The sequence below is a fragment of the Phodopus roborovskii genome, unplaced genomic scaffold, assembly GCF_943737965.1.
Source record: "Phodopus roborovskii unplaced genomic scaffold, PHOROB, whole genome shotgun sequence".
Taxonomy (NCBI): domain Eukaryota; kingdom Metazoa; phylum Chordata; class Mammalia; order Rodentia; family Cricetidae; genus Phodopus; species Phodopus roborovskii.
The window spans coordinates 5155191-5181686 of NW_026125489.1; the positions used below are offsets into that span (position 1 = coordinate 5155191).

The 26496-nt window shown below is 43.2% G+C and overlaps 1 protein-coding gene across 2 annotated transcripts in view; it reads left to right on the forward strand.

Annotated features, from left to right (window-relative positions):
- The first annotated feature begins 3437 nt into the window (after positions 1-3437).
- The window catches only part of Mon2 (MON2 homolog, regulator of endosome-to-Golgi trafficking), a 61761-nt gene continuing 38702 nt past the window's right edge, over positions 3438-26496 (forward strand). For both annotated transcript variants that reach the window (XM_051176159.1, XM_051176160.1), the window contains exons 1-7: positions 3438-3561; positions 10878-10941; positions 17792-17919; positions 18336-18467; positions 21852-21981; positions 25476-25570; positions 26166-26291. In XM_051176159.1, coding sequence (XP_051032116.1) covers positions 3451-3561; positions 10878-10941; positions 17792-17919; positions 18336-18467; positions 21852-21981; positions 25476-25570; positions 26166-26291 — 786 coding nt within the window. In that variant the 5' untranslated portion in view covers positions 3438-3450. The remainder of the gene's footprint in view (positions 3562-10877; positions 10942-17791; positions 17920-18335; positions 18468-21851; positions 21982-25475; positions 25571-26165; positions 26292-26496) is intronic.

Below are 26496 nucleotides of genomic sequence, written 5' to 3' on the forward strand. Positions count from 1 at the left end.
TGCAGGGAGAGGGAGACAATATCTCAGGAGCCAGTTGGCCACACAGCTTAGGCAACATGACAAGCTCCAGGCTCATTGAGAGGCTCTCGATAAGGGAATAATGTGAAGAAGGACAGAGTGGGACACTGAATACCCCCCTATGGTCTCCACCCACATGCTCACGGAGCCACATATTTATCTGCACATGTGCACATGCAAGCATGCACCACCCACAGAGCTCCCACACACAAAACCTTTTCTTTTCAACGAATATTTAGTACCCCAGGGGTTCTGCTTCTTTCGCCTTTATGTTTTGTTTTTTAAACAGGGTCTCATTATGTGGCCTTGGTTGTCCTGAAGTTCACTGTGGAGACCAGGCTGGCCTCAAACTCCTAGACATCTGCCTGTCTTTACTTCCTGGCTGCTGGAATGAGAAAGGTGTGTGGCAGCCTGCCCAGGTTAATAATCTTCCTTTCTTTCAATTACTCATTCAGACATAAAACGGACAACAGGGCAATGCAAAGCAATGGCCAATCAGACACTTGTTCCTGAGAGCTCACTTTTAGGTTGCATTTTACTTAACTGAGGCCACTTTAAGGCAGGCAGTTTTAGGGCAAGAAAGCTGGCAGGAGAGATGGATCAAGTTAGGAGCGCTTGTTGCTCTTGCAGATAACCTGGGCTCACTTTCCCAGCATCCACATGGAGGCACATAGTCATCCACAATTCCAGTTCCAGGGAACCTGATGCTCTCTTCAGACACGGAACACACACATATACAAGCAGGGAAGACACGCACACAGACAAAATACAGGAAGTAAATCTGTATATATTAAAAAACAGAGAAAGCTAAATTTCCCTGAGATGTAACTTGACACAAACAGAGACTAGAAGATGAACAAAAATTGTCTTGAATGGATTTCAAATTATTATAATACAATTCTGCCCTTATATTTGTTTTTGCTAAACGGAAGTTAGACGATGAGGATTTTTATGTTCAGATAGTCACATCACTATACCAAAACACCAAATGGCAAAGAATTTTCAAGACTTGCTATTCCCAGGATTCTCTAGAAAATTCAACAGTGATTCCTTCCATCCAGTAATCCCAAGTCCCTATACATGTGTAACATAGGTTTCAGAGTAATGTTTTTCTTGACTTTGGAGAGCCTGTCCTGGAACTCACTCTGTAGACCACTATGGCCTCAGAGAGATCCACCTGCCTCTGCCTCCTGAGTGCTGGGATTAAAGGCATGCACCACCACCAGCAGCTTCAGAGGAAATTTCCTTATTTATGACTTAAAGGGTGCTTTCCATGTCCTAACTTACAGTATCTTGTTTGCCTTCGAAAATACTGATTGTGAGCCTATGAAGAAAAGCTCAGCCAGATGTTGGTGGCCCACGCCTTTAATCCCAGCACTCAGGAGGCAGAGACAGGCAGACAGACCTCTGTGAGTTCGAGGCCAGCCTGGTCTACAGAGCTAGTTCCAGGACAGGCTCCAAAGCAATACAGAGAAACCATGTCTCAAAAAAACCCAAATAAATAAATAATAAAACAAAAAACAAAACAAAACTTAATATGCTTAGAAAGTATAGCCAGAAAATTCAGTGAAATTCCTCACCTATTTGGAAACATATTAGGCAAAAAAATTAAGGTCCCTAATTCCAAAGAATGGAGTTTACTTTGGTATGTAGGTGATCTTATTTGTAGTCTCATACACTTAGATTTTGAAACCAGAACTATTAATGTTTTGTTTCAAAAGGTTTCAGGACAAAAAGTATCTTCACAAAAAGCTTAAATGTGTCACAAAAGGGAAAATAATGAGGACATATACTAACTCTAGTTGTAGGTGGTAGAATCTAGTGCGGCGGCTCTCAACCTTCCTAATGATGCGCTCCTTTAACACAGTTCCTTATGTTGTGGTGACCCCCAACCAGAAAAATATTTTTGTTGCTCCTTCATAATTGTAATTTTGGTATTATTATGAATTGTAATTAAATATCTATCTTCTGATGGTCTCGGGTGACCCCTATGAAAGGGTTATTCCCTTCCCCACTCGCCCAAAAGGGTCTCGATCCAGAGGTTGAAACATTAGGTAAGTGGGTTACACAAAACAAAAGATTCTGTTATGGGCTCCAGATACTGCCTGCTAGTGATCATTTGGGTTGTTGGATGTTAGGGACCTGGTGGCACATTCCAAAAAAGATTTTACTTGATAGTCACAAGGGTGTTAGGTCAAACAACTGATGAGAACAAATGGCGATTACAAGCGCCAAAGATAACCAAGATAAATTGGTTCTGAACCGGCAACATTCCAGTGACTCACAACCAAGAATTCCTGACCAGTCTGTGTTAGAGAGCCCTTAACAGAGACACAACTTCCTTCTTTCCCAGCTTCACTTAGCTCATCAGAACAACCACCCGAAGTTATTTTTGCTCCTTGCTTACTTTGCAACAGAGAAATGTCTTGGGTGAAAAAAAACCCGAGCTCTGAAAAGGCGCACGTTAGCTTTTGCCTTACATTTATTTGGCATTTTGACCTAACAGATTGGTTCATTGCTTGTGCCTCGATTCTTTATCATGCACCGGGCATCACTGTAGGTGGTCAAGACGTTGGGGGTGGGGGGCAACAGAAACAAAGCAAAATAGACACATAAAAGGGCAAGTCCAGCTTGCTTGAAAGGGGTCGGCGAGGAAAAACAACCGGGGGGCTTGTCTCCTAACAGATCAGCAAAACAAGGGACTGCTCCGAAGGCGCTTTGTACATCTCCTAGGGAAAAGGCAAGATGTTGATTTGTGTTATAAATCGGGGGCGTCCAAAGAGCAGAAGCGAGGGGCAAGACAAATGCATTCAAAACGAGGCAGCAGTGACAGCAGAAGAGAACGGAACGCAAACGCCGGGTGAGAGACCGCCCGAGGAGGAGCAAGCCCCAGCTCCCTGCTCTCCTGGTTGTCAGCCAGGGAAAGGAAGCGCGCTGCGCCTGCGCAGCCGCGCGAGCCACCTGCGTGGACGCCGGGGGCGGGGTCCGGGCCGCCCAGCGGGAGGGAGCTGGGCGGGGCTCCTCGCTCGGCCCCGCCCCTCCAGCGCCTCGCGTCCTGCTGATTGGCCCGGGCGGGGGCGGGGCCCGGAGCCCGGAAGTGCGGCTGACGTGTCGGGGGCCGCGCTCGGAATTGTGGGCGACTCGGCTAATGGCGTCGGCGAGTCTGGGCGCCCCGGGCCGGCATCGCTGAAGCTTCTGGCTCGCTCGGCCGGTGACGCCCGCCGCGGCCGGGCCCGGCGGTAGCGGGAGGGACCTGCCGGCTGGTGGGCGGCCGAGGCGGCGCCGGCGGAGCCTCGCGGGGGCGGCACGGAGCGGGGCGGCGGGGGCGGCGGCTCGCCCAGGCCGCGGAGACCGACGGTGCCCGCTTGGTGGTGCCGTTCCCCGATCGGGATCGGCTAGGACCCGGCGGGGCGGGGGTCGGGGCCGGGAACCATGTCCGGCACCAACAGCCCCGAGGCTGTGAAGAAGCTGCTGGAGAATATGCAGAGCGACCTGCGGGCCCTGTCGCTGGAGTGCAAGAAGAAGTTCCCACCTGTCAAGGAGGTAAGCCTCGGGCGGCCGCCCTGGCGCCGCCGCTCCGTTCCCCCGGGGCCTGCGCCTCCTTTCTGTGTGTCTGTCTGTCTGTCTGTCTGTCTGTTTTTCCCGATCCGCCGGCCAGGTTTGAGGGTTCTAAGGTAGAGGCGTCTTCTCTCCTCTCCCCCCGTCCTGTGTGTGTTTCGGAGCCAAGTTCCTGGAAGTGAGCCGGTTCGGTGAATTGAGTCAGGTGTATTGCTCCCAAATGTTAGAAACCACCGCTGTAGCGGGATCTGTACCTCCCCCCCCCACTCCACCCCCGCACGTACGTGTACGTAATGTATGGATGTGTGTCTGTGTATCACTCACTGGGAAACACTTCCTTCTGGGTTGTTAGCTTAGCTCGCAATATCATAGTCTCAATAAACTAGAGCCCCTAATTTACCACGGACGGTCAAGGCCTGCAGTAACTATCTTCAAGGCAGTATTCTAGCGGAGAGCTTTGGCTTGGGTTGTAAACGAATGCACCTGAGCATGGCTTGGGTCTCGTTTGTTCCTTTCTGCTGAGGAATAGGGATGGAATGTGATTTTATAAGATTACAGGAGGCCAGGTGTGGTGGCCAAACTTTTATTCCCAGCGCTCAGAGGCAAGCATATCTCTGTGAGTTAAGAGAGAGGACACCAGGGCAGCCAGGGCCACATAAAGAGATCCTGTCTCAGAAAACCAAAACGGTGATGATAATGGACAATCCTCAAGGGAAAACAGTGTCATTAAGAAGAAACTCAGCTTTCATATATGCTAATAAAAACTTCCAAATACTGAACTGAGAATTTTAATTCAATCACTAACTCATCCCTGACTTTTTTTTTCTCTTAAGGCTTTCATTTTTGTTGAATTACTTTAAAAATATGACCTTTCACGTTTTTGAAATAATGGTAGTTCAGGTGGCTGAGCATTGGTTGCTGTTCCAGAGGCCCCAGGTTCAATTCCCAGCACTGACATGGTAGCTCACAACCATCTGTAATTCCAGCTTCAAGGTTTCCAGCTCCCTCTTCTGGCCCCTGAAGACACCATGCACACACCTGGTGCACAAACATGCCATATAGGCAAATCATATACATAAGACAGAAATGAATAAGTCAAAAAAATTAAAAATACGAAATAATGTAGTTCAGTGATTCCTGTAAAAGTGGTTTTTTTCATTCCTAGTGAATGTAGCTTAGTACACCTGCAACTTTACATTCTATTTTCTATTAAAAATCACCAAATGAGTTTGTGTCTCTCCATGTAAAACTATATCCTTATTGTAAAAAGTTTTATAATTAGAACTTGACTAGTAAAGTTTATAATTTAGACTTCTAGGGAATCTTTAAGTTTTCTCTGAGTGCATTGCAGAACCTGTCTTCAATGCATTCTAATTTCTTTAATGAGCTACTACCCAGAGTAGAGACCAGATGGCTCACTTTGAGATACGGTGTTTTAGTTTGGATAACCAATAATTTGCTTTGGTGTTTATTTTCTTTGTTTCTTCTATGTCATCTGTCTGTTGAAAGTTATAGCAAGCAATTTTAAAGAATTAGGGTGCTTTACCAGGTATTATGGGTCATACCTGTAATTCCAGCACCCAGGAGGGTGAGGCAGGAAGATAGGCATGAGTTTGAGGCCGGCCTAGGGCTATGGAGTGAGATCCTGTTGAGACATCACACATAATCTCTCTCTCTCACACACACACACACACACACACACACACTCTCTCTCTCTCTCACACACACACACACTCTCTCTCTCACACTCACACAAAAGAGAGAGAGAGAAAGAGAGAGAGGGGGCTCTTTTGTAAAGATAACATTCTTGTTTTGAAAACATCAAATTCTACTATAATTTCAGCAATATTAAGAACTGTAACTTACCTGGCAGTGATGGCGCTCGCTTTTAATCCCAGCACTCGGGAGGCAGAGGCAAGCAAATCTCTGAGTTTGAGGCCAGCCTGGTCTATAGAGTGAGTTCTAGGACAGCCAGGGCTACACAGAGAAACCCTGTTTCAGGAGGGGGGGTGGGGTGGAGAAACCTGTCTGTGATTCCTGTGTGCTGTAGGCCTCTGGGTTAACCTGAGAACTTAATTGCTACCTACTATGGTATTTGTATTGGGAAACAAACAAACAAAAAGCACTGAAAGCTCCAATAGGTAGCTTACAAAAAGTTCTAGAACTCACTCCATTCCTAATCCTGGCGCTTTCACTGAAGCACATACGTTTTTACTTAATCACTGGCCAGATAGCTCCCTAGTGATTGCTCCTAGCTTTTGCAGTGATGGCAGGCATCTTGTGCTTGTCTCTGATAGATGGTCCTGTGTATGGTTCGTGTTCCATGAGGATTCGCTCAATGAACGATTCTTAATTGGGGCTGGACCAATGGCTCAGTGGTTTAGAGCACTGCTGTTGTTGCAGAGGGCTGGGTTTGATTCCCATGTGGACTCAAAACTCTAACTTTAACTCAGGGGGCTTGGTGGGAGGGCCCTCTTCGGCACACATGAGATGCACGAGAGGCAGACTCGGATTGTCAGACCTGGTGATGAGCACCTTCCCAAGGAGCCATCTTTCAGACGTCTCTCTTTTTACTAGCACAGAATTGGTATAGCATAAATTACAAGTCATGTTTCCAGGCTGTGCACTTTCCCGCTCTGTTATTCATCAGCACCTTGGCGAAGGTTTGTGTCTAAATGAGAGGTTCCCTGTGGCGGAGTTTGCCTTTGCAGTTTTTGTTCTGTGTCAGTTGGTGACTGCTAAAGACCTGGTGACAGAGTGCCTTGTATTGCCGCAGGAGGATTTTCTGTTTGCTCTTTTATTTGGGATCTGAGGCTGGCGTTCTCGGCTCTCTGGGTGGATTTAGATTTCATTTTCAGGACCATTTCACAGTGAAGAGTGGACGCTGGTAATCTAGCCGTGCTTGGCTGTTTTGGGCTAGTATTCTTAGTGCACTGTTTTTTCCCCGGGGCGGTGTTGTTTCTCTCATACGTATAACAATAAATTCATGTTTTGTACATTGAAACCCATAAGGACATAGATAAGTACTTAAGTATTTGTTTGCGTTGTTCTGTTCATGGCACTGTGCTTTGATGACACAGAAATAAAAGATGCTGTCCATGACTTAAAATCATCCCCAGTCCTGTTTCTCTCTTCTATGACAGCACTTAATTTTAACCAAGTAAAAGTAGATTGTGCTAATAGTTAAAGTCTAGAGCAATTTGTTAGTCTCTTTGGCACAAAACATGGCAAAAAAAAAAAAAAAAAAAAACAAAAGAAACACTACCCTTAATTTTCAAGAAGTTAACCTGGTTAAATAAAATATAGCCTTTACAACAGTGTAGGGACCTTTGCATCTTTTAGCGAACCGCTGTAAATATTTTATAGTTAAGCACGCCTAGAATCTAACCTTCATAGAGGACTGAGGCAGGAGGGTCTCAAGTTCAACACCAGACTGAGCTGTATAACAGCACTCCATCTCAGAAGATGGGAGGCAGGGGCCAGCAGGTCTCAGTTTCAGGCCGGCCTGGGCTACATACCAAACACGTCTCAAAGAAAGAGAATAAATCAGTGCTTATTTTACATATGGGGGCTGGGGGCTGGAAAAGGCAGTAAAGCTGGGGTGTGCAGGGTCTGGGTGTGACCGCCTCTGTCCCCAAGTCTACGTCCTCTCCCCATGACACATGACAGGTCCTACAATGCCGCCCTTCTCTTTACCTGTCCACAGCATTTCTCACTGCCGCTGACCCATCTTTCCCCGTGACGCTTTCTCCTTGGGGTTTTTGTAGCACGCTTTCCTGGGTCCCCTGTCTGAGTCTTCATATGTGAGTGTGTCCTGGGACATCTTCCAACCTTTCCTCACAGTCTTCCCTGTATACCGCCTAGTTCCCTTGCTTTTGGCCTTAGCACAATGCCAGTGGCTTTATCTGTGTCATGCACTCGGGTTTGGTTTGAGTTTAGATCTGTGTTTCCATCAGTCAGCCCGTGTAACACCTTTACCAGAATATCTCCCGGATCAGACGTAAGTAAACACTTAGCACTCACTCAGAAACTCTTGGTTGCTATCATGTGACTGTTAAGTTTCTTAGGATAGCGTTTTTATACCCTAACTCTCCCGTCTGGCTTCTGCATCCTTACCCACTTTAATTATAATGGCAGTGATCTCGCTGCCTAAATAAACAAAGTCTTCAGAGGTGCCCTTGCCTCCACCGTTTGTGCTGAGGGTTCTGAGGTCACCTTACTGCTGTGAGACTGACTCCTCCTCTCACCCCCACCCCCAAGTAGAATTCTGTCTTGTGTTAATCCCACCCCAAATACTTCCCAACCCAGTTATCATTTAAGTGAACTAGATTCACAGGTGATTTTCTGATTTCATTCCTCATTTATGCATTCATTCATGAGTTTAATCTGTAAACACTTAACTGTGTGCCATGGGAGCTGGCTGGTGGGTGAATGGTGGGTGAAAGCTCTGCCAGGCTGCCTCACAGGGTTATCTGTCTAGGGTGCTTTCCCTCTGCTTTCTGTTAAAACTTAAGCTTAGCTCTTATGTGTTACCTCTTTGATAAATAAATCCTGAAGGATTTCATCTTACTGTCTTTCTGGCCAGTGTGGCATAGATCTGAGGAGCGGGGAGGATGTGCTGAGTAGATCCTTTATCGGACTGTAAAGTTTCAGGATGTGAAGGAGAAAGGCATCCACAAGGATGTTTCTGCAGTGTACATGCACCCTGCACTCCACACTTCCATTTACATACTAAAGTTTATTTCTTAGAAACCGTAGGCTTGGAATCATGTCAGTGTCGTTTTGGAACCATAGTTGTAGAATAGTTGGATGCCTTGGAAGAGTATTTTATTGGTTTCAGTGCAGTGATTCTTTTATGAGCACATCCCTTTAGGGGATATTCTGTATCTTTTCAGTAATCCTAAGTGTGGATTTGACTTTGGGTCTTAGCATTGACCTGACAGGGACAAAGTCTTCAGGGCATACCCATACTTCGCCTGAGTCTCGTGAATACATTGTGTCAGCTAAGTTGTCAGTAAGTTAAACTTCATATTTTTTCTTAATTTTCATTTCAGTGCTGTGTTCTACAAATAATTTGGAATTTTGAAATTTTGTTCTAATTTTAGATTTTTTTTTCCTGAGTTACAAAAGATGTATTTGTTAAAAAGCAAAAACATGTGCTTTTATGATAGGAAGCAACATTTAAAGCCACTTGTTTGTTTTAGGTTTTTAAAATCATCTCATGTATCCCAGACTGGCCTTGAATTTATTATTTAGGCAAAGCTGGTCTCGAACTCCTGATCCTCCTGCTTCCATCCCCTTCTGTTGGGACTGTAGACTTGTGCCACCATGCCTGATTTATAAACCTTAAAAAGATTTATCTGCAGTAGTTCTAGTAACTGGCATGCTGATCCCTTCTGTAGTGTACATTGTCTGTCGTCCTTCATCAGTAGTCTACATTCTCCACACAGAACCTTCTGGATCTAGATGAACTGATTGATCCCTATCTCCCGAGTGCTTTGGTTTGCCTAATTTAGTTTGATCTCTCTCCACTTTGGGGTGGAGAAATGGCTCAGTGGTTTAGAGCACTTGTTTGTCTTGCTGAGGTTTGCTTCCCAGCATAATTCCAGTTCCAGGGCTCCCAGCACCCTCTTCTGACCTCTGTAAGTGTTAAGCATTCACACGCTGCACTTTTAAAGATAAATCCCATCCCTCCCCTCTGCTTCACAACTCACACGTAATGCTAATGCACACTCGTGGTTAAAAGGGGCTCGGGGGCTTCTACGTCAAAATCTACTGAAAGAACGCTGCCCTCTCTCTAGATAGTGTCAGGAATTCTGAGGTGTTGAATAGCTGCAGTTATTTTTGTTGCTAAGATTGGAGACAGCCTGAGGGTGAGCGTGTCATGTAACAGAACCGAGACAAGAGTGACAGAGAAATAAACTTGACCTAGTAGCCTTGTGAATCTGGGGTCAGAATTCTTACGGTTTCTTTTAGTGGGGCAGTAAATTCCCTCCTCTTTCCTACCTTTTGAGTGAGTTTCAATTTTTATGCTACGTTAACTTTTCATCTAGAAACCATTACTGTGTAGCTGTGTATTTAAAGGAGGCGTGGCTAGCATTGGTAATCTAAGGGCTTATAGTGGACTAAAGAAGCGTACATAGTGGCATGAACGGTGGAACACTCCCAGTTATCTCCTGGGACTGGAGTTACAGGTGGCTCTGCTGAATAACCACGGCTTCTAACTGCTCACCCATTTCTCCAGTACTACTTTTGTTGTTGTTGTTTTGTTTTCACGTATAGCCTAATCTGCCTCCCTGGCTCAGAACTGGCATTTTTCCTTCCTCAGCCTTCCAGCTTAGTGAGGGTAGGGTTAGCCACCACACCCACTGGGAGACACTTCCCATACGTGTACGCCTGTGTGAGGAGACGGAGACACCTCTGAAGACTGCATTTACTACAGGAGTCTGTGGGTTAAGTAGGCTATGCTAGGGTTAGTGTGGCATGAAGTAAGACTACAGTAGTTGGAGTCAGGGCACCTTGTTTTGCAAATAAACATTTTTAGTAAAAATTTCTAGCAATACATGTTATCAATGAGGATAATAATTCCAAGTACTTTGTTGGATAATAATTTAGTTATAAAAAGTAGAGAATGATCAAGTAGGTCTAATATTAATATCTAAAACAGCAAATAGTCTTTTTTGGTGATTCCCCGTGTGTGTGTGTGTGTGTGTGTGTGTGTGTGTGTGTGTGTGTGTATGAAAGTGAGAGATGTTCATGTCCGCTTATGACCTGAGTTTAGATTACAGCACACACATTAGGTGTCTCACAAGCGTAACTCTAGCTCCAAGTGTTTCCTTCTGGCCTCTGTGGTTCCCTAGAAACACACACATATAAATAAAATGAAATCAATCTTTAAAATATAGAAAGGCGAAAAAAAAAAAAAATAGGATTAGCCCCTATTAGTCCAAGCCAGTACTTGATTTTGGGGCTTTGCAGTTTGAGGTGGAGAGAGGGGAGGTGCAAGCGAAGAGAAGAGTTGTGTTCTTCTCAGTGACTTGTGTTTATTTTATTGTCTGAGTACGGAAATGTGTACAGTGTTCAGGTGTCGGCAGAGGGGCATCAGGTAAAGCGCAGTTTGTATGTCAGTAACCCAGACGATTGAGTTTTGCTGTTTTGTGCCAATACTGGACTTCTCCTGTTTTGAGAATGAAGATGAGAGTGTGAGAGTGTCTATGTGTGCTTTTAACTTTGTGCTTATTTTCCCACCACAATTCATGTTTACAATAAGCTTTATTTTATAATTATTTTTGTTCCTACAGGCTGCTGAATCTGGAATAATAAAAGTTAAAACAATAGCTGCAAGAAACACCGAAATTTTGGCAGGTAATTGTTTTCCATATGACTCCAATAATCAGTGAAAATTTTACTAATAGTTAAAGTACGTCCTTAAAAGAAAGCCGTCAGTTTTTTGTAGCATCATCTTCTTGTGCCCTAATGTGTTATTCATGATACAGGAAATGTGAGTGTCCCTGTTGTGAACTGGTTTATATTTCACAGAGGCGAACGCTGTGGTGCATTCCTTTAATCCAGCACTGTGAGCCAGAAGCAGGTAATTGTCTGGACTTGGTCTACAGAGAAAGTTTCAGGACAGCAAAAGTTTCAGGACAGCCAAGGCTACACAGAGAAACCCTGTTCAAACAACCTAAAAAAAAAAATTTTTTTTTGAGTTAAAAAATTTTGAGTTAAAAAAAAATTAAATAAAACTACTTTGAAATGAGAAGCCTAAAAGCTACCAGTGAAGAATTTCCTTTTGTCGTTGGGTTTCTTTGTTTTTTTTTAAAGATTTATGTATTTATTATGTTTACAGTGTTCTGTGTGCATGCTTTCCTGCACACCAGAAGAGGGCTGTGAGCCACCATGTGGGCGCTGGGAATTGAACTCAGATCCTCTGGAAGAAGAGCCGATGCTGTTCCCCTCTGACCGCCTCCCCAGTCCCCGTGAAGAATGGTCTTACTCTCTGCTTTCTCCCCAGCTCTCCTTCGTAGCTGACACACATCACCCATACAAAGTATTCACTTGCTTTTGTTTTGCAGTGTATTGATTGACAAGTTGGTTCTCTGGTTTTTCGAGGCAGGGTCTCTGTAGCTTTTGGAGCCTGTCCCGGAACTCACCCTGTAGATCAGACTGGTGACAAGTTGGTTCCTAACAACGCATCTTTCAGAATGTTTCCGTAGTGTGAAAGAGCCAGTTTGCAAAGTAGTGCTGTGTACATAAGCAGTGACACACATTCTGAGTCCTGGGACCAAGGCCACCAGCACGAGGTAGAAGAACCGGACGCAAGGGTGTCTTCCGGCCCTTGGTGGACTTGGCTCTCAGGAGGGTTTCGGGCTACTCTGTGACATGGCTTCCCTTCCTCCCGACTGTTCTTCCCTCCTCTGTGGTTCCTTCCATCTTTGCCACTTGGTGAACACCGATGAGGTGGGGCGGAGGTCTCACGGGACAGTGCCGCTGTCTTATGCAGTGGCTCAGCAGAGTAGGATGCGGAATCCCGGGTGTTGGCACACCGGCTACCCACTCAGTGCTTACACTTCCCGACACCCACTGCCTGCCAGGTCCCTCGGTGCCTTTCATCCCAGCTGCCGCACGAGAAAGGCAGTCCTGCCACATAAACGTGAAACTTAAGACATTAAAAATTCCTAATTTAGAAATAAAGACCTTTGACAAGTGTAGATCTCCTCTAGGCTTCTCAGCGTTACTGGAAACTTAACTTTAGGGTTAGTTTTCCTATGTTGTGTCTTTCTCCAATAGTTTCTTCCTTGTTATTTAACATAACAGTTTGTGACACTTTTCACAGCAGGGAACAATGTGTGTGTGCGTGTGTGAGTGAGTGTGTGTGAGTGAGTGTGTGTGAGTGTGTGCGTGCGTGCGTGCGTGTGTGTGTGTGTGTGTAGGAGGGTAGCAGTGTGGAAGGTATTTGAGACTGGAAGAGTGGGCATGTAGGCTTTGGGAGGTGTCTGTTGGGTGGGCTGACGACTTAGCCTCTGTGAGAAACTGCATGTTTAAAGGTAATTTATGACCCGGAGACAAATACTTACCTTTGCTAATATCATTGCTTATAATAACAAACCCTTAATTACTCTCCAACATAGTTTTCATTGGTCTTATAGCTGATAGGAGAACTTCAGAGAATCACTATATATCCTAGGACTCTGCAGAGTGAAATATCTAATTAAGCTTAAGAAAGAATGAAAAGGTTTAGTCGTTGATGGCTAAGCCGGTTAAGGTGCTTGCCCAAGCCTGAGGGATTCTGTTTGATTCTTTCATTGATAGTGAAAGGGAAGAACCAAATATTGCAAGTTATTTTCTTCCTCCCATATGTGTGCTGTGACATGGGTACACACACACACACACACACACACACACACACACACACACACACACACCCCATACTCACCCCCCCACACCACCACACACAATTATAAATAAATAAATGCAATGCGATTTTTAAAGAATAAGAATTTTTAATGTGTAGCTGGGTAGATTATTGATTTCATTGTTCACATTACATCTTTACTCTCCATATTGTCCATGTCCGTCTATTTAAGGAGATACATTAGCATTTAAACTTCACCTTGGCATTTTAAGCCATGTATTTATAGCAGCTGATACGTACAGTTAGAGACTTCATTGATAACTTGTCATTCTGAAGCCAAAGGCTCTTATACCTGATCGGTGTTGTTTCTAAATTACCTAGTCAGAGTACCGCTAACACTGAGAAAATTTTAATATTTTAATTCCCTGGGAAGTTTTCATTTCTTCATAAAACTTGAGAGTTGGGGATACTAATTTTTGTCCTATAACAAGTGCCAAAGATCGCAAACAGTTGAGGACAGGCCAGTGAGGCAGACTGTTGAACTCATATGTGTCTGCCTAGAAACTGAGTTGTGGTGAGGTCAGAATCTGGGTCATTGAGTCTTGTCAGCTGCAGTTCCTGTCTTTGGGGCGGGGCGGGGCTTACTTTTCAGGGCCAGTCTTTCTAACATGCCTGCTCTCTTCTAACTTAACTTCTCTTTGTTTTCACTGCTGTCGTGAGTGGAAATGCTGTGTCAGGTGACGTCAGTCAGCACTGACACACATGCAGGTCCTTATCTCCTCCTGTCTCTGAGAACGTAATGTTCTTCCCTTGTAAAGCCGGCTGCCTTAATCTTATGCCTGACTACTGTATGTTACAAGTCATGCATTAGCCTCCATTATAAGCTACTAGAAATTGAGAAGGCATGTAACCTAAAAATTATATATTCTGTGTTTTACTGTGCATTTTTAGCAGTGTATTACTATGAAGTGGTAATACCTTTAAAAGTTACATATTTAACTCCTAACCCAAACCCTAATGGTTGCATCTATCATGGCTGCTTTAAACTAGTGTCAGTATACATGTGAGACTTAATCATTATCTGGGATTTGTGCTCTTGTAGTTTTTCCTTATCTTTTCCTGTCTACAGAGCCTTCATAACTAAATAGTCTCTAAGCAGCAACCAGTAAACATACTTCAAATTTTTTTTCTGACGTAAAAAGTAATTTATCTATTTGTTTTAGTATAGTTTTGTTAATATGTGTATTTATGATATTTTAAAAGGTTTTTATTTTTTTATGTGTATGCATGTTTTACCTGCATGCATGTATATGTATCATGTGCATACCTGATGACACACTTTCTAAAATTAGAGCCAACATCTTGTCCTTTCTTAGATTGCTATTTATCACATTAAATGGGATTCTAAGTCCTTCCTTAGTGTAGGCCTCAAATTGTGTCATGTAATGCGAGTCTCTTAAAATTGCCTCTGTGGTGGTGTTTTGTTGTTTTTGTTTGTTTGTTTTTAGTTTTTCGAGACAGGCCTTCTCTGTGTAGTTCTCACTGTCCTGTAGACCAGGCTGGCCTCAAACTCAGCGATGTGGCTGCCTCTGCCTCCCAAGTGCTGGTGTAAAAGCATGCGCCGCCACCACCACCTGGCTTCTAGCTTGTTTTGCTAATTTTTAAATTTTGAGTTACAATTGTTTTACGTACATAAACTTTGTGATCTTTACTTTACAAAAATTAAATAACAGCAAATATAGGATCCCACCGCCCATGCACAGATTTTTGTCTTTTTGGACCTGGTATCTTGCTATGCATTAATCTATTATAGTCTGGTATTACTGACACTAAATGCCAAAATGAAAGTATATAGAGGTGGTTAATGGTAGCTTCAGGGAAAGCACCTGATGAGCAAGTTTGGACATCTAAATCTGGGTCTTAAACCCTAAAGAGGTTTTAGCCTGACAAGTGAAGTGATGGATGGCTTAATAAACATGTTAGGCGTGAAACAGCCCAGTGTTACTTGGGTATACACGTGCAGAATTGTCTGGTCATAAAATCTAAAAAAGGACTGCGGGGACTTCCTCTGGCCCGTTGTCTCCTGGCAGTCATGGCTGCCTTCATACTCCTTGTGACGTCCAGCACTGTCCAAAAGGGTTCACATGGCACCAGTCAAACTGGCGTGTCACAATGAAATGTAACTGGCAAAATGGAGAGCTGTTGGCAGTAAGGTATGGAGGAGGTTAGGGGCAGATCCTGATGCCTAACACTGGCTGTAAGAGCCACAAGGTCGCACAGTGTGGGCTGTCTCGTGGATTCCAGAAGCACCTGATCACAGTGTCAAGGAGCTGAAAGTCTGACTGCAACCAGTATTACCTCACTGAGACCCCTCACAGCATTTCCTCCAAGAACTACAAGACTGTCATGGCAGAGCAGCCATCCCAATGCCAGAATGCCCAGCAAAGAAAATGAAGACGCCTCATGCACATTTCATCTGTGCTTAAGTGCTGGGCCGTCTCTGTGACCATCATGGCCAGCAGAGTAAGGCAATGGGAGCCAGAGCAGTAGTTCAGTTCAAAACAACTAAGTAGCTGGTGTGTTCAGCTGTAAAGAAAAATGAAATCGTGAAATTTACAGGTAAATTAATACAGAGGGCCACAGATGGTCAGAGTCCAGAGAATGAGGAACTGTCACATGCCCCTCCCTAAATGACACGTATGTGTCGCACCTTCTCCCGACTGCACTCAGGCATACATAGTATAAGAACCAGAGGTTGGGGAAGGCTGTTGTGAAAATGTCCTCGGGAAACAACAGCCCATTGCACTCATGAGTGCTCAGTGGCTGTGGCTATCACCGTAAGACCTACACAGACGAAGCTAGTAGGGAACCTCACATGGCTGCAGGAGGGACTCGGGAAGCCCGCCCACCCTACCTGAAGGGCTTGGCATTTGAAAGCTGCTGTACAAACTGAGTTTTCTTGAGGAAAGTAGTCTCTGTTAGGTCGCCTGTGCTCTGGTGGATGGTCCCACCCCCTGGACATAGGGACAGCACTGATTTGAACCTGTGGGCAATGAAAAGCGGTGTGAAGTTGGGAGGGGGACAGGAAAAGGGGAAATTCAGGAGGAGTTGCAGAGAGTAGAGGGTTAATATTATCAAAACGAAAACAAAACAGTAAATACATGTGTGAAATTCTGAAAGACTATCATTTAAAATGAAAGACTATCAAACAAATTCATTTGACAGGATACATAGGTATTGTAAAAAATACAAACTGTGTTATATAATGGGTAAATGTCAAAAATGCTAAGAAAACCAGGAATAAAGAACTATCCAACATTTGCAGGTAAATGGATGGAAACTAGGAAAAAGTACTGCATGAGGTAACCCAGGCTCAGAAAGAGAAATGCCACATGTGTTTCTCGGGGGTTCTACCTTCAAATCTTTAGAGTTGTGTGGGTTACCTGAGGTATCTCTACAAGGCAGTGTTCTCAGCCTCCTAACTCTGCCACCCTTTAATACACTGCCTCTGTTGTGTTGACCCCAACCTTAAAATTACTGCGTTGCTACTTCATAACAGTAATTATGCTATTGTTATGCTGTTATGAACTGTAAATGTCTGGTTTTTAGTGGTTTTAGGCGACTCCTCTAAAATGGTCAATCGACCCATAGGTTGAGAATCTGCTATAAGAAACTCAAAAGGGTCCATTCGGGTGGAGGTTGCCATAAGGGAGGAGGATAGCTGAGCACAGATGATATGAAAACCGATGAGGAATTTGGGAGTGAGGTGCAAAGCAGGGATAGGACGTGGGGGAAGAAAGAGCTCAGGGCTGACCAAAACAGGGTGAGTGAAAAATCCATATGGAAACTTACTGCTTGTAAGGCAGCTTCAAAGTAACGGTTGAGAGAGTGAGAAGGGAGGTCAGTATCCCAAATGTCTAGGTGATATTGCTTCTAAAAGCCCAGGGTGGGTAATCAGAAGCCCCAGGGCCGGGTGTGAGACTCGTCCTTGTGAGATGTTCCTCAGGGAGTCCCCAGAGGAAACAGGACAAGCTCTTGCCACTGTGTGTGGTTGCCGGCCAGAGCTGGTTGGTTGATAAGACCGGGTGGTGAAAATGCCACACAGTTTGGTTGTGATGTGTAAAGAAATCAAGCCGGACCTGAGCTGGGAGCGTCTCTTGTGGCTGTCGTTGTGCTGTGTGGCTGCTGGAGAAGAAAAGTCAGACACCTACATTTAATGTCTCCTTCTTATAATTCCATGTATTTATTCAGTTTCTCTGAATGTGACAAAGTTGTTTTATTTGTCTTTTTTGGCCTTTAAGCAAGTTTTTACTTTTATGTTATAAATTTAATTGGTTAATTGAATTCAACTGTATGTATTGTAATATGTTTTTGTTGATACTTTAAACCTTCTATAGTTGGTAGAAGTTAAATTAAGGTTTCTAGTTCAGTAGTTAACTTAAAATACTCTTTCCATAATAAGGATAATGCTATTGTTAAAAAAAGAAAAATGTGTTTCTTGAAGAAATTAGAGCTACATCACAGCATACACAAATAATATAGTTTGCCCAGGGACTCTAAAAATTCTTTTTTTCCTCCTGTACAACATGAAGAAATGGTGATTTCTAAACTTGCGAGAGTCCATGTCCTCAAAGAGTACTGCGCATGGGGAATGGGGAAGGGCCCCAAAAGTCTGTGGTAGAGGAGCCTGGGAAGCCTGTGGGTGAGGTAAAAACCACTAAATAGAGTTCTTGAATTCTTACTGCTGGTTTCTATTTGGATGCTATTTTACATCAAAAGAATCATTATAGGTTATAAATATGTAGATAAGTTCCCCTAATTAGGAATAGATTCAATAACTTACGTGTTTTCTGAATACAGCTCTGAAGGAGAGCAGCTCGGAAGTCGTGCAGCCTTTCCTGATGGGGTGTGGGACTAAGGAGCCGAAGATCACTCAGCTGTGCCTGGCTGCCATTCAAAGACTGATGTCACATGAGGTGGTGTCTGAGGTAGGACGCAGATTTGATCTGAGCTGCCTGTTCAGAGTCACATCAGTAGCTTGCACGGGGAATTCAGAAGCATAGCTGATATTGACCATGAAGCACTTTTATGAAATAGAATGATTTGAAAATGAAGTTAGCATTAAGGATTAAATGCATTTCATGAGTTACTTGTCAGCTAAGAGGGCATAGTTCAGCAGTGCAGGTTCTGATTTTAGAATCAAGCCAATTTCAGTGTCACAGAATAATTATTTCATATAATCCATGTTTTAAAGTGTAGATTATCTAAATAGATAATGTGTTACTCACAAATGTATTTTGTTTGTATCTGACTTGGTGATGGAAAGTAAGAAAAAAGTATTACCATGACTATGTTCTTCACCTCTCAGATCTGTTGACTCTGTACTCTACCTTTTGATTGACAGACTGCTGCTGGAAACATAATTAACATGCTTTGGCAGCTAATGGAGAACAGCCTAGAAGAACTTAAGCTGCTACAAACAGTACTTGTTCTCTTAACAACCAACACAGTAGTTCATGACGAGGCACTTTCCAAGGTAAGACATACTTAATTGGTATCTGTGATGCTTGGAGGTAGTGTTAGAATAGGCCGATTCAAAGAGAAAAGCCTCCGAGCCTTGGAGTGAAGAGAGCTAACCTCTGTGCAGTTACTGTGATGATGGACATTGTGCGGTGGCGGCCGTGGGTGCCTCCTCATTAGAGGACGTCACGCTAGGTTGCTTGACCAACCTTTGGCCACTGCTTAGCTATGCATTGTAGGTGGAAGAAGAGGAGAGAACGTAGAGCAGGGGTGGAGAAAGGAAGTAAAAGCCTTGAATCGAATCGGCTGTATTGAAGCTAATTTACATGTGTGCCTTATGTAAATAACAGTTCAAGCCTGCCTCTTTAAGTGGCCACAACCCTCTGATGACTTATACTGGATGAGGGTCCATGGCTGGGTTGTATTTCTTCCCTTTATGCCCTCTTTGGAATATTAGCAGTTGTTTTCTTATATAGTTAGCTCTTCAAGAAGTTCTTGAAGTCATGAAGTATTTCTGTAAACCAGAAAGTAACAAGTACAGTCTTCAGCTGATGACTTATTCTCTGAGGAGTGCTTTGAACTTGTTTGTTTGTTTGTTGACACAAAGTCTCACTACATAGACCTTGGTTGGTCTGGACCTTAGACAGAAGCTACCCTCAAACTTAGAAATCTGCCTGCCTCTGCCTCTGCCTCTGCCTCCCCTGGGATTAAAGGCGTGCACTACCACGCCCAACTTTGTTTTGAACATTATAAAAGAGAGAAGTCTACAGCCTGATGCATAATAGCTCAAGTGGATTTGTATGTTCATCTTTTCTAGACATTAATTCAGTGTTCTTAGAGCATAATGAAAATATACTTAATTGCATCAATTTTATGGTCTTCTAGGCTCCTTCTGCTAAGTACTGTTTTTTTTTTTATATATTTTTTTGCATATAGTTCCAGTTGGTTTCTTGCTATCAAATTGTTCTTCTAATAAATATATTTAAAATTTATGAAATGTTACCCATTGACATACTAAAGAGAGAAGCTCTGGGGCGTGGGAGATGGTTCAGTTAGTGATGGGTTTGCCATGAGGGCCTGAGTTGCATCTCTGCCTCCCATGTGAAAAGCTGGGTGTGGTGCCTAGTGAATCAGTGTGGAAACAGACAGGAGGATCCCTTGGTGCCCTAATTAGGTTTCTTTTGCTATGATCAACTCTGTGACCAAAAGCAACTTGGGGAGGAAGGAATTTCTTTCAGCTGACAGGTTATATAGTCCATCATCAAGGGAAGCAAGCGTAAGGCAGGAGCTGAAACATGACAGAGGAATGCTGTTTACTGGCTTGCTCCCCATGGCTTGCTCAGCTTGCTTTCTTACAGAACCCATCCACGGTGGGCTGGGCCCTACACATCAACCTTTAATCAAGAAAATGGCACACAGACATGCCCATTGGCTAGTCTGATGGAGGCAATTCCTCAATGGAGGCTCCCTCTTGCTGCTAGGTTACTCTAGCTTGTGTTAAATTGAAAAACAACCTGCACACTGAGGGTCATTGGTAAGCCAGTCTAGACTAGAAGGCAAAAGTTCCAATGAGAGACCCCATCTCAAAAACAAGATGTTGGTATTGGCATTCACACGGCCATGCACACTGCGTGCTCTTGAAGCCAGACACTCACACGTGTGGGCATACGCATACACATATACACAGGAGTGATTTTAGGATCTATTTTAGTATGCTACCTTATTGAAAACAAAGTATTTGCTATTAAAATTCAAGTACAAAGGTATAATATAAAACTGTGTAGTTGATCGTGCTGTTTAGGGCCATGTCATTTAAAGTTTGAATTCACGAACACTGGAGAGATGGCCCAGTGGTGGCGCATGCAGGGCAGTGGAGGCCCAGGCAGGTAAGCTCTGAGTTCTAGGACAACCAGGGATACACAGAGAAACTAAAAACAAAAACAAACAAACAAACAAACAAAAGCAGAGTACTAGGTGCTTTTACAGAGGCAGTGAGTTTGGTTTCCAGCACTCTCTCTGGCCGCCTCACGCAGCAGGCATGCAGGTAAAGCACTCAAACACATAAAATTAAAGTAAGTCTTTTAAAACTTTTGATATAAGTTGATAAGGCACAGCATCTCATACTTTTCCAAGAGTGGCAGATTTTCAAACTGTTAAACTTTTAGATCTTTGAGATACTGGTGTGCATAACCATTTCTTAGTTTGGATTTTATGGCCCATGAGCCATAAAATAAGTCACAGAGTAGAGAGAGGAAAAGAATCACAGGTATCTGACAGAGGACATGCATGTTCTTCTAAAGTAACTGAATGAAAAGTTGGCAGATCCTCACGGTAAGGTGACAAGCAGATACACAGAGAGGCTCCTCTCACGAATTCGTATTTGTTTGAGCACTGAGAGCTAAAGTCACAGTGTTGTCATAGCCATTGGGACAGTTACACTCTATAAATGGCCCCAATCCAAATAGTGCCAAGGATGGAATAGTGCAGAAGTCACACACACAGAATAACAAAATGTAAATCTATTTAGAAAACAGCAGTTTCTTAAAAAAAAAAAAAATTAAACCTGTAATACCCTGTGACCGGGCCATGTCCTTCCTAGGTATTTATTTAGTGCAAATGAAAATGTTTGTCTTCATAGAGACCTACATTTAAATGTTCCTAGCAGCCTGATTCAGAGTGGCACCAGACTGAACACTGTCCAGATGTGTGGTTAAGCGTAGCACGCAGTGGAATCTCCTCGGCACACAGGGCAGCACACACACGCTTCGTGAATAGGGCTCTCAATAAAAGAAGCCAGACGCAAACATAATACACGAGTCTTTGTATAAAATTGTAGAAAACAGAGTGGTCAGCAGTGAGTAAAATGAGTTGTCCGTGGCTCGGGGAGGAGGGGCACGATGTGGAGATGCATGAGGAGAGGTGAGGGGTGAAAAGGCACAGTCCATCTGGGTGCCTGTACAGAATACAACTTGTCTACACACAGTTTCTTAATGTTAAACTTGCTCTTTAAAGAGAACAGTGTGGCACCCTTTAATAATAGTGCACTTTTATTTCTGGGTTTAGTAATTTACAGAGTGCCTCTCTGAAGATATAGTGGTCCAACAAACATGGCTACTTGCCATTTCTAAAGCAAGTCATTCTGGGAAAACAAAGCATGACACACTATTATACACATTAAAGGACCCACATCCGGAAAGACATATTTCAAACTATCTTAGCTAACCTTACATGTCTATGTATTTACTGAGACTGAATTATTTTGGAACCTAGGGTTTGTATAGTTTTATGAAAAGGTGGGACTTTGACCTCGAATTGAAACACCATTTTACTTGTGGTCCGTCTGATTGGCTAGTGTGCACGTTCTTCAGTTTTACCTCACACCGAGGTGTTTTTTCCCCAGGCGATTGTTCTTTGTTTTCGGCTTCACTTCACGAAGGACAATATTACAAATAACACGGCAGCTGCCACAGTACGGCAGGTTGTCACTGTCGTCTTTGAGAGGATGGCGGCAGAAGACGAGCGGCACAAAGGTAAAGCGGCACCTCGTGAGCTAGTAACGCCAGAAGCTGGGAGGGCAGCCATGATGTTCTTTAGGAGACAAGTGTACTGTACACATCTGTAACCCTGGCCTCAGCAGGACCCTGAGTTTGAGAACAGCAAGATACAGTCTCAGAGAAACACTCAAACACCTAAAAACTGAGACCCTCATATACGCACAGTTATAAAGACACATACACGTATGTAGTATGTGTATGTATGCGTGTGTGTTTATACATGTGATGAGTTCCTTTACTCTTCTGTTAACTGGGCAAATTCCCTGACAAATGCAGCTCAAGGAGGGGCGGGTAACCCAGTTGATGGTTAGAGGAGATGCAGTCCATGGTGGCAGGGAAGCTGCTAGAACAGTCATGGACGGTGACTGATTACACTTCACTGTAGGCAGGACGCAGTAAGAGATAAACGGTTGTTCAGGACCCCAGCTTATAGCGCGGTGCAGCTCACGCTTCTGGTGGGTCCCAGCTACTTTCATCTACACACTGCCTCACAGACATGCCCAGAGTTTGTTTCAAACCTGTCACGTTAACAACCAGTATTAACCATATTGGTCATATGTGTACACACAAACATATGAAACACTATGTACACACACACATTACTATAGCGCATTTAAAAATTAATGCCAATTTAAAAATAAATTATTCGGCTGGGCATGATGGCACACGCCTTTAATCCCAGTACTTGGAAGGCAGAGGCAGTGGGTTTCTGAGTTCCAGGACAGTTAGAGCTACATACAGAGACCCTGTCTCCAGACCCCATTTAAATAAACAAATGAGTCACTATTTTGTCACCCTAAGTAGAGGCTTCATTTTCTCTATTCTAACATGTGCGTAGCTGGAGAGGGAGACTCTCTGGGTAGCCCGGTCCCTCTTGACCTGTTCCTCTCCACCTACCGGGTCCTCGCAGCCGCTAATGAAACAGCCACTCTGAGGCTAATGTCAATTACAGTTGTGTGGCCACTAGCTTGGGCTTCTTACTGCCTAGCTCCCTCTTAATTGTTAACTCATTTCTAGTAATCTGTGTTTCTCCTGGCATCCTGCTCCTCGGCCTTGTATCTCTGTCTCCTCCTAGCTAAATTCTGCCTGTCCATCGACCAAAGCATCTTTATTCAATAAGAGAAACATATAGTCACAGCATACAGAAGGACATCCCCATCATATAGCTCCCTCCTGTTGGAGATAATAATTACACATTTTAGCAAAATATTGTATTGCATGTATTTTTATGCAAACATATTGTGTGTTTTTTTTTTTTTTTCGGTATTCTCTCTGTATAGTTTACATTTTAATCTTTGGATTATATCGTGTGGCTTATCCTCTAATTCTGTGACAAGCTCCTGCGGAATGTCACATGATATTTGGTATTTTAGAGCTGCTTAAGTACCATTCTGCCTGTGTTTTCACTGAGTCACATCATCAAGGGAAATTTCCAAGTGTAGGCACCCTCATGGGAATTTTTGCCAATACCTCTTGGAAATTACTAGTGTATGAATCTTTTACATTTTTATTAAATGTTCTGATTATAAGTTACATCTTTGTGATTTAAAAAGATTCTTAAAAATTAAAACACCCTTTTAGAGAACTGATATAAACATACTTGCTGTTTGACATGTTGTAATTTCTGAGAATTGATAGTTTTTAACTGTAGAAATTGTTTTTAGTAGTAATCATTTTTGGTTGAGAAGTATTTTTTTGCACCTCCTGTAGAAAAGATTTTAAAGTGCTGCAATCATGAACAACCTGGCTTTTTTTTTTCCCTCAAGCAAGAAAAACAATTAAATGCAAAAACTATGTTATTTTTTTGTGTGTGCAGGTATGCACACATACGTGCGCGGACAAGTGTGTCCCAGCACCTCTGGGGAGGTCAGAGTCCGGTCTCCTGACAGCTCCATCCCAGAGACTAAATGCAGGCTGGCCGGTGGCGGGTGGCGGTGGCAGGCACCGTAGGCTCTCACTGGCCTTGTGACATGGTGGTCTTTGGTAGCTCCTGTTGTCGTGTGCAGGTCACTCACATTGACGTGTGTACCGCATACACACTGATAGGACTGCAGTCCTGGGGATGTACGGCCCTTGCGCGCGTGCGTGCGTGTGCGCGCGTGCATGCTTGTGCTGATGGCTTTGCCTTCCTTCGTTCCTTGAGTTGACTGTTGACTGAACATTTGCATTTAGAGCAAGCATTCTGCACTGTTGGTTTGCTAGAATGTTTCCGCAGGCTTTGATACATGATTTCCCTGCGTTTCTCTTTGAGGAAAAGTACAGGTAGAATTCCAGTAGTTTGAAATGTTAGGGAATTATTCACTAAGCATAGGACAGTTTTCTAGTTTAAATGTCGTATATTCGTAACCTTGATGTAATTCCTGGAGCAGTATTTTTAGCCATGTTTCTCTAAAGGCTGAAATACTATTTAATACCTTCTAGTTTAATAATATAGAAAAATGCCAAGAACCCCTTTCAATTAGTTATTTATCAAATCAACACTTCTTTTAAAGGATGCCATAATTTACTAGAAGTGGTATCTTTAAAAAAAAAATATTGTGGCTGGAGTGAGGGCTCAGTCAGTGGTTAAAGCTCTGGCTGCTCTTCCAGAGGTCCGGAGTTCAGTTCCCAGGGGCTCCCCCATGGTGGCTCCCAGCTGTCTGGACTACAGTTCCATGGGATCCGATGCCCTGTTCTGATACACACAAATGTACATGCAGACAGAACACCCATATACTTAAAGAACATCAATAAATCAACCTCATTAATAAAAATACTATTTTAGAAAAAAAGTCCAGCAGTGGTAGTGCACGCCTTTAACTCCAGCACCCAGGAGGCAGAGGTAGGCTGACCTCTGTGAGTTCAAGGCCAGCCTGGTCTACAGAGTGAGTTCCAGGATAGCCAGGGATACACAAGAGAAACCCTGTCTTGAAAAATCAAAATAAATAAAATTAACAAAAACCCAAAACAAAAAAATACCTCAAATTCTTAAACTCACATGCATGCTTGTGTGTGTGTGTACACATGTCCACAAGTTCATACCTTAGCACACATGTGGAAGTCAGAGTACAATTATGAGAATTAGCTCTTATTTTCCACCATTGGGACCACGGGCATCAAATCAGGTCTTCAGGTTTGGCGTCAACTACCTTTGCCCAGAGACTGTGTCATCAGCCCAGAGAATGTGCCCATCATATTAGTGCTTAAAGCTAAATGCTGTGAGCAGAAGATAAAACATTGCAGCCAATCCTTAGCTGGTACAACCATGACTCACAGATATAGTGGCAGATCAAGTTTATTAAAGTGTATGTAAGAAGCGAAGGATAATTCTTATGGTATTTTGTATAAAAATATCCATTTTTCACTTTGGAGACATAGCTCTGAAATTACTGGACTGTGGATGTATAAGGACAACCGATTTTAAATAGATTATATGATTTGCTAAAGGCTAATATGTGCTTCTTCCCATCCCTGGCCTGTTTTGATTGCAGACATAGAGCCACCAGTGCTGGTCCAAGGAAACAGTAACCGAAGGTCTGTCAGTACCCTGAAGCCTTGTGCTAAAGATGCATATATGCTTTTCCAGGTATCTCAGCTGACAGACACGATGCTTATCATGGCATGCAGTTTTGTGTGTGGTTTTTATTTTATTTTAATATTAAGTATGTCAAAATTAGTATTAAAGTAGTTCTGAAAAACTGAAGAAAGACGTTTGCATCTATTGTGTACCTGACTGACGTGATAAAATGCTATGTCTCACTTTAAGGAAGTAGAGCTAAACTTTGAACTAGGAAAGTAGGTATGTCAGGGATGACTATTCCTGAAAAAACATTCCTTTACCCAGAAAAGTTTAAGTAATACATTTGCTGTCTACTTGATGTCATCTGATATACAAATACTTTACATGCGTTGACCTGACTTTTAAGTCATTTTAAGTGCAGTAAGATTAGAAGTCTATTCTCATCTTACAATCATGCTTGTCTGTAGTTACCTACATGTCGGTTATAGTTACATGCTTCTGTAAAAGTTTGCCAAAATCTTTTGAATGTATAATTTGAATTCCTGATGCTTAATTTTTTTTTTAAAGAAAAATAGGTTTGTTTTGCTATAGTTTTTATAAACTGTGAGTTGTGAAAGGCATATTTTATTGTGACCTGTGACACTATTTGATTACTTCCCAGGACCTATGTCAATTGGTCAACGCTGACGCCCCCTACTGGCTAGTAGGCATGACGGAAATGACGAGGACCTTTGGCCTTGAGCTGTTGGAGTCGGTCCTCAATGACTTTCCTCAAGTCTTTTTACAAGTAAGCCAACTGATGCTATTCTGTCACGAGGTCAACATGGATTTCTTCCCTGTTAGACGATGCAAAGACATAGGCTTAGGCTTCAGACCAAACTACTTTGTGAGACTTGTTGTTTGTTCTATGTGTGCGAGTTTGGTGGTGGTTTTGTTCCTTTTTGACAAGGGTTTTATAAGTACAACTGCTTCTGTCTCCTGTGCACTGGGTT